The sequence below is a fragment of the Dipodomys spectabilis genome, unplaced genomic scaffold (genome assembly GCF_019054845.1).
Source record: "Dipodomys spectabilis isolate Male_0828 unplaced genomic scaffold, ASM1905484v1 ptg000657l, whole genome shotgun sequence".
NCBI classification, from domain to species: Eukaryota; Metazoa; Chordata; class Mammalia; order Rodentia; family Heteromyidae; genus Dipodomys; species Dipodomys spectabilis.
Window position 1 is genome coordinate 551,181 of NW_024871334.1, and position 15,041 is coordinate 566,221.

Below are 15,041 nucleotides of genomic sequence, written 5' to 3' on the forward strand. Positions count from 1 at the left end.
CCAGAGGGTTTTACAGCAGAATTCTACAAGGCATTCAAAACAGAGCTCACACCAATACTCCTCCAACACTTCAATGAAATTGAAAGAGAAAGTTCACTACTGAACTCACTCTATGAAGCCATCATAATCCTCATCCCAAAACCAGGCAGAGACTCATCAAAGAAAGAGAACTATAGACCCATTTCTTTGATGAACATTGATGCAAAACTTCTCAACAAAATTCTGGTCAATTGACTTCAACAATTCATTCAAAAAATCATACACCACGATCAAACAGGATTCATTTCAGGGATGCAAAGCTGGTTCAATATACGCAAATCAATTAATATAATTCACCACATCCACAGGAGCAAGATAAGAACCACATGGTTCTGCATCTCAATAGATGCAGAAAAAGCATTTGACAAGATCCAACACCCCATTATGATGAAGATTCTGGAAAAATTAGGAAGCCATGGAACATTCCTCAATACCATAAAGGCTGTATATGACAAATTTACAGTCAGCATTATACTTAATGGTGAAAAACTAAAACCATTTCCTCTTAACTCAGCAACGAGACAAGGCTGTCCACTCTCTCCACTTCTCTTCAATCTAGTATTAGAATGCCTAGCTACAGCATTAAGACAAGATGCAAACATAAAGGGGATCCAAATAGGGAAAGAAGTAAAACTCTCCCTCTTTGCAGATGACATGATCTTGTATTTAAAGAATCCCACAGACTCCACTCCCAAATTACTCAAGCTGATTCAAAACTTTGGCAAAGTAGCACGGTATAAAATTAACCCTCAAAAATCAATGGCTTTTCTGTATGCCAACAATGAGAAAAGTGTGGCTGAAATTAGGAAAGCAACTCCATTCCTAATAGCCCCACAAAAAATAAAATACCTAGGAATTAACTTAACCAAAGAAGTGAAGGACCTCTATGATGAAAGCTTTAAAAATGTGAAAAAGGAAATCAAAATAGAACTTATAAAGTGGCAAAAACTCCCATGCTCCTGGATTGGAAAGATCAACATCGTGAAAATGACAATACTTCCCAAGGCTATCTACAAATTCAATGCCATACCTATCAATATTCCAACCTCATTCTTCAAGGAAATAGAAGAGGCAATCCAAAAAGTTATATGGAACAATAAAAGACCCCAAATAGCAAACGCGATCCTCAACAGAAAGAACAGTGCTGGAGGAGTATCAATACCAAATTTCAAACTCTACTACAAAGCCATAGTAATCAAAACAGCTTGGTACTGGCACAAGAACAGACCTCAGGACCAATGGAGTAGAATTGAAAACCCAGAAATGAACCTACAGACCTATAGCCATCTAATCTTCCATAAGGGAGCTAAAAAAAAAAATAGAATGGAAGAAAGACAGCCTCTTCAGTAAATGGTGCTGGCAAAATTGGCTAACTACTTGTAGAAAACTAAAGCTAGATCCTTATATATCACCCTGCACCAGAATCAACTCCAAATGGATCAAAGACCTTGGCGTCAAAGCAGACACTCTGAAAACATTACAGGATGCAATAGGCGAAACCCTAGGACTCCTTGGCACAGGTCGAAATTTTCTTAATAGAGATCCAGAAACACAACAAATCAAAGAAAGGTTGCACAAGTGGGATTGCATGAAATTACAAAGCTTCTGTATGGCAAAGGACATAGCTAGCAAGATCAATAGAAAGCCCATGGATTGGGAGAAGATCTTCACTAGCCATAAAACAGACAAGGGTCTCATATCTAAAATACACCTGGAACTCAAAAAACTAAATCCCCCAACAACAAATCTTCAAAGACACAACTGCTCAATAAATAAGTGGGCTCAAGACTTAAAGAGAAACTTCCCTGAAGAGGAAGGAAGGATGGCCAGTAGACACATGAAGAAATGTTCAACCTCCCTAACCATAAAAGAAATGCAAATCAAAACAACATTGAGATACCACCTCACCCCAGTTAGAATGGCTATACTCAAGAACTCTAATAACAACAGATGCTGGAGGGAATGTGACCAGAAGGGAACCTTACTGCATTGTTGGTGGGAGTGTAAACTTGTTCAACCACTTTGGAAAGTAGTATGGAGATTCCTCAAAGGACACCACATAGAGCTCCCCTATGACCCACCAATCCCACTTTTGGGCATTTACCCAAATGATCACAAACAAGACCACACTAAAGCTACCAGCATGACTGTGTTTATTGCAGCATTACTTACCATAGCTAAGATATGGAATCAACCCAGATGCCCCTCAGTAGATGAATGGATCAAGAAAATGTGGTATATATACACAATGGAATTCTATGCCTCCATCAGAAAGAATGACATTGCCCCATTTATTAGGAAATGGAAAGGCTTGGAAAAAATTATATTAAGTGAAGTAAACCAGGCCCAAAGAAACATAGGTCCCATGGTTTCCCTTATTTGCAATAACTAGTATATGTCTGGGCTGGGAAGGTGGCTCAGTGGTACAGCGCTTGCCTTGCATCCATGAGGCCCTGGGTTCGATTCCTCAGCACCACATAAAAGCAAAAAGAAAAAAGCCGGAAGTGGTGCTGTGGCTCAAGTGGTAGAGTGCTAGCCTTGAGCTGAAGAGCTGAGGGACAGTGCCCAGGCCCATAGTTCAGGCCCCACAACTGGACCCCCCCAAAAAAACAAAACACAAAAAAAAACTAGTATATGTCTAAGTCAAGCAGAAAAGTTCAGATAAGTTGATATTAGAGAAAGGATACCTAAGATACATATTTAAATGTTTTCTTCTTTCACGCAATTGTTTCTAACACATTTCTAAGATTATTTCTTTGTTGCTTTGTATATCTCTCCCCTATGGTATAACCCTTGTTTATGATGTCAGTATAATTTGTGGAGGGAAAGGGAAAAAATAAATCGTTTAAATAGGGATACAGGTGGACCCATTACAACAATGAGATTTACAAGTCATTATGTCGAAAACGAACTTTACAACTTTGATGTGGGGGGGGAGGATTGGATGGAGGTGAGGGAAGAGGATGGGAAGGGGTGGGAAGGGAAAACAAAGGAGGAGGCTATAATGCTTGATAAGAAATGTAATCATTATCTTGCCCATGTAATTCTAACCCCTCTGTACAGTCTTTTCACAACAAAAACAATAAAAAAATAAAATGCCCAGCATAAATATACCCAAGGACAGAAGGCTCTCTACAATGACAACTCTAAAACACTGACGTAAGGAATTGAAGGGGACACTCATAAAAATCAAGGCAGTGGAAGGACATTAAATTACAAGGATCCAGAAAACAGATACTGTGAAAATGGCCATATTACCAAAAGAGGTCTAAAGAACTGATCAACCTCCATCAAAAGTCCCATGGCCTTCTTCCCAGAAATGGAAAATGAAAGTGATACTGTCACTTGGAAGTACCAAAGACCTGGAGGAAAAGAAGTAGTGCTGGAAGTGGACAAGACTCAATTCACATTTTGCCATGAGGAGAGAATCACATTCAATTCCTACAGTAAACACACCATATGCAGAAGGGGACGAAATCTTGGCCATACATGCATCTGACAGAGGATGAATTTCCAGGATACATGAATCCCTCAAATAATTAAACACCAGTACATACAATTCCATTAATAAATATATAGAGGAATTGGTCAGAGCTCAAAATAAGAATCTCCTATGGCCAATAACACATAAAAGATATTCAATATTCTCAGTCATAAACGAAATGCACATCATGCCTGCATTGCATTCCAACTGTACTGTCCCGACCCGCAGGACTTCAACGAGGGCAATGAACCTAAGCAAGAAGGAATGAAGGGACAAGAGACATGAAGAATGACAGTAAGACAAGGATTCTGATCAAGCGGCAAATTTTTATTTTTCACACAGGGGTATTTATATGCTTAGAATAAGGAAGCTTTTTCATTGGCCGTAGCAGCTGCAGGATGTTGGCTTAGCGCAGTGTGAAAAGGTCATCGTTAGCAGCTACAGGGTGTTTGCTTGGGGCAGGATGAAAAGATCGGATTCTGTAAACAGCCTCAAGATGTTCCAGTGAGATCGTCAAGCCTATCATGCTGAGAGACTCCCTTTTGGCGCCCAACATCTCCCCCTTTCTTATTTAGAAAATTGACCATCAATTGTTGGCTGCTCTTTTTAAGGGGGTGACAGATGCTCTGTTCCTCTAAGGGCCCAGGGTTTTTCTCCACTCCCGAGTGAGCGTCCTCACTCGGGGAAGGGAATTTTACAGGCCTTGGCATGTTTTTTGAGGAGACGGCTTGTGGGTATGCATGCCAACCGTCATGCACCAGAGCTTGCCACTCAGGGGGTCTTGGGTTTTGGGATCCCTCTGCAGTCTTACCTGCACCCTTGATTTGAGCATTTTTTCTTCCTCCCATAGGTGCATCCTCCCCCAAGCAGAGGAGCCTATAGGAGGAGGGGCGAACCTATCCCTTATGGCACGGGCGCAATAGGTCTTGCCCGTTGAATGATCAGGAGTTATGAATAAGGAGAAAGGTTTTCTAAATAAGAAAAAGGAAGGGGGGAGGGTTCCCACTGGAACAAGCTCATGGCAAAACACTAATTAAAAGCCTGGGGTAAATCCTAGATCTCAATGCCTTGGTCTGCCATATCAAGGCGATGGTGATGAACCTGTGTGGGCTTAGAAGCCAAGAGATTAATCCGTTATTTAATAAATTCAAACAAGAGTGTCCACGTCTGGAGTTCTAGCTGCATCTGTAAGAGAAAAGGCATCATCCTTGGGGGGAAGGTTTCCCCTGGGTTATGATAAGCCATTCACCTGTTTTATCAAGCATTCTGGCAGCCACCTTGGGGCCACTTTTTCTTGATCTAAAAGACAAAGAGTGGCAGGGAGTGGTCTACCTGTAGCTTGGGAGGGCATTGCCCCTTGGCTTTGTTTGCCAAGGGACATTCACATGCTAAGTGACCAGGTTGCTTACAATTAAAGCAAGTACCTAGCCAGGGACTGAACTTTGAAATGCCTTAGTAAAATCAGCGCCTATGGCGAGCCCCATGGCGTGAGTGGTCCCTAATCCAGCACTAAGCCTGACAAACTCAGAGAGATCACCCTTGTTTTTATGTGGCCAGAGGACATCTTGACATGCCGGATTAGCATTTTCAAAGGCAAGATGTAATAAAGGCACCTTCACTTTCACTCAGCCCAAGAAGCTTTTCTGCAGCCAAGTTAAGCCATGAGACAAAGTCACTGTAGGGTTCCTCTGGCCCCTGTCTAACTTTTGCCAGGGAAGTAGTAGCCGATCCCTTTTGAGGGAGATGCTTCCAAGCATAAAGGCCAGCATTTTGAATTTGTGCCAAAAGTTCGGTAGGAAAGCACGCCTGTTTAGCATTGGTATCAAAGGGCACATTACCCAAAAGTTTAGTATAGGTCCAGGTTTTTGAAGATGTTTTAGTCAATTTTTTTTTGCACGGTCTCTCTACATTGTTCCTTAAAGTCTGCATCCCATAAAAGAAAATCACCCCCACTAAGGGTGGCGCAGGCCAGGAACTTCCAATCATTAGGGGTGAACCAGCACGCACTTTGGTTTTCTAACAAGGCTAACGTATAAGGTGCAGTCAGGCCATATTGGACACATGCATTTTTAAGCTTTTCAGCAAACTGAAGGCTAAGCCTCTTATACTCTTGTTGGCCTTTTTCTGCGTGGGTTGTTCCTCTTCATCCCCAGTATCCTGTTCCTCATCCTCCTTTTCCTCTTCTTCTGAGTTGTCCTCCTCACCCTCTGAGGTCCTATCTGTCTGGCTCTGAGTTACTGGAAAGGTGAGAACTGATTGATGGCATGATCTAACCTTAATTTTATTAGGCGGTTTTGGCATATCGGCCAAGGCCAGTGTGCAGAGTTCATAATCAAGGGACCGCAGTTCTTTTAAAAGTTGAAGGTGTTCTCGCCTATGTTGAAGGGACTCGCGTAAAGGGGCCAGGTTAGGTAAAGGGGGGAGAGAAAAAACATCTGGATCTGGAGGGGCAGTGGGCCCTTGAAGGGCCAGGCCACAAAAGGAAGGGATTTTCAGTAAATGGACCAGAAGGCATATCTAATACAACCGATGGGCAAGCTGCGGCGGGCCAAGAGGCATGTTGGAGAACCTCCTCTCCCATTTTTACAAGTTTTAAAATTTCACTATCAAATAGAGAACATTTTAAAATGTCATTAATCAAATTCCAATAGGAAAAGGTGGTAGCAGGAACCTTTTCCAAACCAAAGTTTCATAATAATCTGTTAATCTCCTACTCCTTGCCATCTTTTTGCATCTATGGTTCCTTCAAAGGGGAACAGGACACAAGTCCTCTATGAATGAGAAAAATAATTGTAAATCCCTTTTCTTTTTTTTTGGGGGGGGGTGGTCCGGTCGTGGGGCCTGAACTCTGGGCCTGGGCGCTGTCCCGCAGCTCTTCAGCTCAAGGCTAGTGCTCTACCACTTGAGCCATAGCACCACTTCTGGCTTTTTTTTCCTGCTTATGTGGTGCTGAGGGATCGAACCCAGGGCCTCATGCATGCAAGGCAAGCACTCTACCACTGAGCCACCTTCCCAGCCCCTGTAAATCCCTTTTCTTAACCCGTGTTCCCCATGTCTTGAGGGCCTCCTTGAGGTCTGACAGAAATAGCTCATGTGACGATATTGCTTGTCCCATGGTGGGTGACTCACCGTGCATTGTCCTCACTCTCCTCCTGGATCTGTCTCTCCGCAGGGTCTGTCGAGGCGATCTCGGACTGTACTTGGCCAAGTTTTCCCGGAGGACGGCGTTCCTTCCTTAGTCAGAGGCTCATGCCCAACATTGGCGCCAGTTGTCCCGACCCGCAGGACTTCAACGAGGGCGGTGAACCTAAGCAAGAAGGAATGAAGGGACAAGAGACACGAAGAATGACAGCAAGACAAGGATTCTGATCACGCTGCAAATTTTTATTTTTCACAAAGGGGTATTTATATGCTTAGAATAAGGAAGCTTCTTCATTGGCCGTAGCAGCTGCAGGATGTTTGCTTAGAGCAGTGTGAAAAAGTGGTCGTTAGCAGCTACAGGGTGTTTGCTTGGGGCAGGATGAAAGGATTGGATTCTGTAAACAGCCTCAAGATGTTCCAGTGAGATCATCAAGCCTAGCATGCTGAGAGACTCCCTTTTGGCTCCCTACACTGTACCCTGACGATCATCAAGAAAAGATACGGGAACTGACAAAGATGCAGGAAAAGAAACCTTCCATGGTGCCCTCAGAATGTGAGCGAGTGCACTATGGGACTCAGAATGGAAAACCCTCCACAGACTAAAAGCCAAGCCACCATGATCCTTCTCCTCACTCCTGCACACACCCAATGGGTCTCGGGCAGTCTATGATATAGTGACTGCACAGTTGTATTTGTCTTGAACTGTCCACATAGGAAAGGTTTGGGGATCAGACTGGGTCCCTTCAATGGATTCCTCAATGCATGAACCTAGAAATTGTGTTACGTATACAGAATGGAATTACTCAGCTATAAAGAGGAATGATGTATATAGAGTGGAAATATTCAGCTATAAAGAGGAAAGAACTTACATCACTGGAGGAAAAATTGAAGAAATCGAGAACACTTTGTTGATGAGAATAAGCCAGACTCCAAAGGAGTAATACTGTATTTTTGTCTCTTAGGTGGAATAAAGATCTGGAGAAGATCAACAGCATGAATATAAAATTGGAATGGCAATAGCATGCAGAAGCCAGCAAGATTGGTCAGGGGCAGGAGAGTGTGCAATCAAAGTGCATTACACACTCGTGTGAAAATGTCATAAGGAAACCCATTATTTGGTACAATGAAGCCAATTTGAAAGAAAAAATGGCCCAACACTGGTGGCTCACACCTGTCATCTTAGCTTTCAGGATGATCAGATCTGAGGATCACAGTTCAAAATCGCACTATGCCAGAAATACTGTGACATGTTTATCTCCCACTAATCACAGACAAAGAAAGAAGTTGTGCTAGCTCTGGTGGAAGAGTGCCAGCTTTGAGCAAACGGAGCTCAGGGAAAGAGTCCAGGCCCAGGTTCAAGGCCCAGGACTAGCTTGAAAAAAGAAGTAAACAGAAAACCTGACAGAGCAGAGAGATGAGCTTTGGCATGAACGCTGGAGTGGTCCAGGAGCTCTGATAAGAGACTGTGATGGAAAGAGGAAGCCAAGTGCAGCTCCCTGAGCTGAGACCTGAATGGAGCCTTGGAGCAGCCACTCCATCACAGACGCAGGGCTCAGGATGAGGGCAAAGCGGGGCATGAATGGTGCGGGCACCGTGCAGCTCAGGATGCCCTGAACAGACCCCTCCACACTGCCCTGCATGCCCTTGTGACCTGTGCTCAGTACTGCAGGAGACAAAGCTCAGTGAAAATCCAGCCTGGGAGAGCTGCAGACCCACAGACCCCACCCACGGGGCTCCTTGCCCAGGTGTGTCCAGTCCTGTGTGTGTGTGTGTGTAAGAGAGAGAGAGAGAGAGACCATATGTGTCCATGTCCACACTGTTTATGCATACCTATACCCACTACAACATATAAATGACTGAGACTTCGTGTGTACACGTCCACACTGTATGTGCACACCTGTACACAGTACAGTATATATGTGTGAGACCTCGTGTGTGCACGTCAACACTGTGTGAGCCCAGCAGGAGAGAATGGTGCGGTCTCTCAGGCTTCATGTCTCCTAGTTGATGTTTGGATTTCATTGGTAACTATAGTTACCCTTTCTTTCCCATCATCCCCCTGGGAATGTCTGCCCTATTCCAGGATCATGTTGTATTTACAACACATGTAACTTGTGACTCAACACTGTGTGTTTCAGATGATAGTAAAGCATTGGAATCTGAATGTAAAATTAGCCCTGGGGGCACTAGCACTTTGCGGTGGGTCCTATGGATAAATCATTTGGAAGGTACAATGTGAAAAGAGTCCAGGCAGAGGTGGGAAGGTATGGGGTGAGTGCCTTGGCTCCCCAACATTCATGACCTGGAATTTAACCCTTTTGCCCGACTCATGGATGATGAGTGTCCTCTGTCCCCTTGAGGAAGGGAGCTGATCTTTCCTTCCCATCCTGCAAGGGAAGGACGCAGGTGTCTCTTCTGCCACACGAGGACACAGCATGTAGACCACCTAGGAACCAGAAACCCAGCCCAAAACAGACGGAAAAGTGCTTGACCTTGAACACCTTGACCCCAGACTACGAGAAACAAATTGTCACCCTGTAGAGGTTTCCCCATTGGGGATACGTTTATAGCACCAAAAATGGACAAAGACACCACTGAGCTGAACTTGGAGGCTATGCAGGGGAAAACATCCAGCAAACTATGGATTGAGGCCAGCCTGAACAAGAAGTTGATGAGACCGTATTTCACAATAATCCACGCATGGGCCCACCCTGTAAACTCAAATATAATGGGCATCCTAGGAAGATGACAGCATGAGGCCAGCCTTGGACAAAGTCATTTCACACTAAGTGAGAAACAGCATAGAGTTAAAGGAGCTGAAGACATGACAGAGAGTGTGCTGAGCAAACACAAGGCTGTGATTTCAAACCCAAATACCAAAAATAAAAGTAGATGAAAAGTGAACATAAAACGACCACCCTAAAATGATCCCATTAGCATATCTGCAGTAGAAAGCACACAGCCTTTCTTAACCCACAACCACTGCTGGTGGCAGGAGGGGTAGAGCGGAAGCCAAGGACTTGCTTCCAGAAGAATGCCCCATTTCCTGACTCTGCTGCTGGTGAAGCAGATTTCCCTGTGCTGTGGTGCTTATGAAATGTTATAAACAAGTCCTCTATGTGGTAAAGCTGAACAAGTTTGCAGCAAATAAAATAAGTGCATTTCCATAGTTTAAAAGTGACAAAATGGTCAGATGGGTTGGTTGCCCCTCCTCGGTAGGGGAGACTGGCAGGAATGACTGGAGCCAGTCCCAGAGACACAGTGTCAGCCCAGAGATAAACACGGTCATGCACAGCAATCCATTCAGCTGCACAGAAAGCACAGATAGGAGAACACCGCCCATACCACCAGGAAAAATGCATGACCATATCCCAAATCACTAAAGCAAATACAGCAAAGACGGCTGGACACACAGCTCAAGGGCAGTGCACCTCTAGCAATCAAGAGACTCTTCAATTACAAATTCATACCACCAACAATGTGACACATGCACACATCATGACACCTAATGTGAGCAATGACTGTCTGTGCTGTGTAAAATGCAGTAAGATGAGGTTTTCTAACGCATTCGCTCTGCTGTGCGATGAGGTCTGTGTTCTCTTCCATGTAATCATTGTCACTGCTGACTGCCTGATTCTCCTGTCTTCTCTGCACTGCCTTTGCTCAGATTCCATCCCAGAGCTGCCTATATACCAAGAGGACATGCAAATGGGGCCTCCCTCTGCTCATGAAAAGCTGCAGCTCTGCAGGTCAGGCCTGACTTCCAGGGGTTCCATCCTGAGATCAGCACTGAGCACACACCTCCACCATGGAGGAGGCTCTGACCTGGGTTTTCCTTGTGGCCATTTTAGAAGGTAATTTGCAGAGAAGAAGGGACACTGGTTATGTGAGTGGAGCTGAGTGGGAGGAACCGTGGATGTGTGTGACCATTGCTGACCTGGATTCTCTGTGTTTGCAGGGGTGCAGTGTGAGGTGCAGCTGGTGGAGTCTGGGGGAGGCTTGGTGCAGCCTGGGGGGTCCCTGAGACTCTCCTGTGCAGCCTCTGGAATAACCTTCAGTGGTTATTGGATGAACTGGCTGCGCCAGGCTCCAGGGAAGGGGCTGGAGTGGATTTCATCCATTTATGTAGTAGTAACATACAGTACACAGATTCTGTGAAGGGCTGCTTCACCATCTCCAAAGACAACAGCAAGAACACACTTTACCTGCAGATGAACAGCCTGAGAGTGGAGGACACGGCCCTATATTACTGTGCTACAGACACACAGTGCAGGAAATCCAGACACAAACCTCCCTGCAGGGCGCTCAGCACCAGCAGGGGGCGCTGGGCTCACACTGAGGTCATGCTCAGTCAGCACCAGCAGGGGGCACTGGGCACACACTGAGGTCATGGCAGTCACAGGAGCAGCTGTGGAGCTCAGGCCCTGACTCCTCTGTGTGCCTGGCCTCTCCACAGGACGCAGCTTCCCCCACAGAGCTGTCTACTATGTTCTTACTGTTCTCCAACCCCTCAGCACACAGCTTTTTCTGTCTTCCATTGTCGTGGTTCTGTTGTGGTTGATGATACCTCCTTGAGAGGACCAGACACAGCACCATGCACAGTCGGTGGACACTGATGAGATCACTGGGGTCTAATCTGAGGAAGGTCAAGATCCCTGCTCAGTCCTTTCCTCTCAGACTCGGGAGAGACGCAGTGGACTCCCTGGCTAGGTCAGTCTTTATCCTCAGGTCGGAGTGCACGGGATGTTGTGCAGAGCCAGGGCCTCCGTGTCACTGATGGATTTCAAGGCCCACCATTCTGCTCACACAGCCCAGCGTCCAGCCCGGCTTTGATCCCGTTGTCCCCTTTCCTCTTGCTGGTGACATGTGAGGGGCCATCGGTCAGGACCGGGGGCTGCTCTGTGACCCACTGAGCCCAGTCGTGGGCACCGCTGAGCTGTGGCTACCTGCAGAGACGCAGTGACCCCCACCAGCTCCTCTGCCTCCGTCCCTTTCTACACATGCTGTAGATGACGAGGTTGGATGGGATTCTCAGCCACAGTTCTGGATCTGGTCACTGCTTTATCCTATAAGGATATATGTGTTCTTAATTGTCTGTGTTGTCCACACCTGTCCTTCACACTAAATCCCCTGCAGTCGTGGCCTGTATTCAGTCTCTAGACCCCAGGCCCGGTACTGGGACCTGGTGGTCAATGAGGCTGTGGCCCTGGCTCCTGCATGCCTGGGAAGAACTCACTGGTGTCCCCAGGCTGCGTGCCCTGGACTGTCCTCTCCTCCTCTCTATGGACTTGGCGGGAAGCTCAGGGGAAATCTGTAGCTAAGGGCACATGGATGAGTGTAAAAACAGTCGTCACTTGGGATTTCACCTGCATCACCTCACTGTCCTGAGCCTGCGCACATGGGACTGAGGACCGGCTGGGGCCAGGTCCTCCTGGAGCTCGTGGGCTGTGGAGGTGCAGGGTGGGTGGGAGCTCCTGCGACTGGCCATCAGGAAGAGATCTAGAACCTGCCCAGAGCCTGCTGTAGACGCTGCCTCTGTGGTGGAATGTCATCCTCTCTAGGTTGTTCCCACTCAGATCCACCCAGGTTGCCAGAGAGGAATTAGTGAGGAATGTCATTCCATCCACACAACATCTCCACTGCAACCTTCAACAGGCTTGGTTTTAATGTGTGGCATTGATCTGCCGGGGGTATTTCCAGTCCTGGGTCACTCAAAAGCCAGGCTGCCACGCCTCAGTATCAAGGCTGTGTTTGTGTAAAGGCCTGGAGAAAAGGCTCCTCAGAGACAAGTGGGAAAGGGGGACAATGTGGCGCTGGGGACCTGGGTCTAGCGTGGTGACCTTCCTGACTGACAGGTTTCTCACAATGTGCGTGGATGAGAGCAGTGCTCCATGTACAATAAGAGGAGAGAGCTCAGGTCATCCCTGCTTCCCAGAACAACGATGCTAATGGTCCTCTCCTGCTGTTATTATATGTCTCACTGGGAGACACATACAACAGACTCTATGGATTTTTTTTTTTTGGTTGGTCGTGGGGCTTGAACTCTGGGCTTGGGTGCTGTCCTTCAGCTCTTCAGCTCAAGGCGAGCGCTCTACCACTTGAGCTACAGCGCCAGTTCTGGTTTTCTGGTGGTTTTTTGGAGATAGGAGTCTCACAGTCTCTCTTGCCCGGGCTGGCTTTGAACCGCAATCCTCAGATCTCAGCCTCCTGAGTAGCTAGGATTACAGGCGTGAGCCACCAGCTCGCAGCTAGGCTCTATGGAGAGATCAAGGAGTATAGCTCTTCACAAAGACTAAGTCAAAAACCAACAAAGTAAGCACCAGAAAGAGGGTACTGGGAGTGGAGAGATGAGGGGCAAATGGTAGAAGAATGAAGGAGACAACGTGGAGAACGCAGGCAAGAATACAATGCGTATGCCACAGAATTGAGAACACTGAGCTAAGGTGGGTCAAAGAGGAAAGGTGAGGAAGGAATGACTCAGATCCACATGCCTTGAATCCATGAACTGCTGTGTTCAATGATGTCAGCATACATGTCCTGACCATTAACCAGAGAGAGGGAAGAGGAGGTGGAGGGGTGGGCAGGAATGTTGAAATGGGCAACGTTCATCAAGCCTCAGTATATTCATAAACTGCCTCACTGAACGGCACCTTTATTTTCTATTTAATTAAAAAATGTTGTGTTGTTGATGTACAGAGGGGTTACAGTTACGTGAATCAGGTACCATCAGTGCAGTTCTTTATGAACCATTCTTCCCTTCTGTTGCTCTCTCCCAATCCTTCCCTCCTGTCCCCACCCATTAGATTTCCAGTTCATTTTCCACAGTGTCTGGTGAGTATCTCTGTGATATTTGTTCATTCCTGTTCCAGATTATATGTGACCCCCTTACCCTCCCAAATACAAACAATAAACAATACAAAAGGAAGAGGGAAAATGTTTTTAAAAAGCAAATGGCTCAGCAATCTTGACTAAGGGAAGCAGAGTTAAACTTCTATAAAGAAGTTCATATTCCATCAGTGGGTTTCTTGAAGCCAATTGGTTACAGACATTTCAGTTTATTCACCCATCTAACAAACTCTGTCTTCCACTGCATCTCCTCTGTGCGCTGCCCTCCTGAGACTTCTGCCCCAGAGTTGCTTTATAGCAGAGGACATGCAAATAGGACGAACCTCTGCCCATGAAAACCAGCCCATCCCTGACCTGAGCTCTGTGAGCTGATTCCACCAGTGACTGATCACAGACCAGCACCATGGAGCTGGGGCTGCGCTGGGTTCTCCTTGTTGCTCTGTTGAAAGGTGATTCATGGGGAGCAAGGGACACTGAGTGTGCAAATGGACATGAGTGGGAGGAACCATGGATGTGTGTGACCATGGCTGACCAGGATTCTCTGTGTTTGCAGGTGTGCAGTGTGAGGTGCAGCTGGTGGAGTCTGGGGGAGGCTTGGTGCAGCCTGGGGGGTCCCTGAGACTCTCCTGTGCAGCCTCCGGATTCACCTTCAGTAGTTACTACATGGACTGGGTCCGCCAGGCTCCAGGGAAAGGGCTGGAGTGGGTTGCACAAATTAATCCAGATGGTGGTAGCACATGGTACCAAGACTCTGTGAAGGGCCGGTTCACCATCTCCAGAGACAACAGCAAGAACACAGTTCACCTGCAGATGAACAGCCTGAGAGTGGAGGACACGGCCGTCTATTACTGTGCTAGAGACACAGTGCAGGAAATCCAGTGTGGGCCAGACACAAACCTCCTGCAGGACGCTCAGCACCAGCAGGGGGCGCTGGGCACAGCTTGGAGCCAGGTCAGCTCAGGAGCAGCTGCACACAGAGCCCAGGGCTGCTCTCCTGCTGTCTGCCCTGCCTCTGTGTCCACAGTGTGACAGCATCTCTCCTGAGTTCATGACCCGCACTCCTCTGTGATGTCTCCAGTCCTTTGCTGAGACTTTAAGAATGAACAGAGTATCACGGTGGAAGCAAAAATGGCTCTGCAGTGGTGACCAGTATTTGATCCTGAAGAAACTGAGAGACCCTGATGACCCCATGAGACTCAAGGCAAAGATCTCAGGTTTCACAGAATTCCTTCTCTGAGCAAGAGGGAAACCACCTGGCATGGTGACTGGTGTCTGTATTCCTAAAGACTTGGGAGGAGGAGAGAAGAATGATTTTGAGGACCTCATCTCAATCAATAAGCTGGTTGTGGCAGCTGTTTCCTGTGATTCCTGCTACACAGGAGGCAAGTGTGGAATCACTGTCTGGAACCTGCCCCAGGCAAAACCACAGCACAGTACCAGATAATTAATAAAATCAGAAAAGCTGCAGAAAGGACAACAGTGGGAAATATGTGCCTAACAAGAAGGAGACTCTGTATTAAAAATAGGAGAG

General features: G+C 46.6%; 2 gene segments (V, D, J or C); both read left to right on the forward strand.

Moving 5' to 3' along the window:
• LOC122101363 overlaps window positions 1–15,041 on the forward strand; it is a 43,804-nt gene that overhangs the window by 16,025 nt on the left and 12,738 nt on the right. Inside the window, 1 exon segment of the V gene segment in view lies at window positions 10,623–10,699. Within this exon segment, the coding sequence occupies window positions 10,623–10,699 (77 nt within the window).
• LOC122101356 lies at window positions 13,878–14,579 on the forward strand. The segment is given in 2 exon segments: window positions 13,878–13,959; window positions 14,064–14,579. Coding segments are annotated over 2 exon segments (522 nt in total).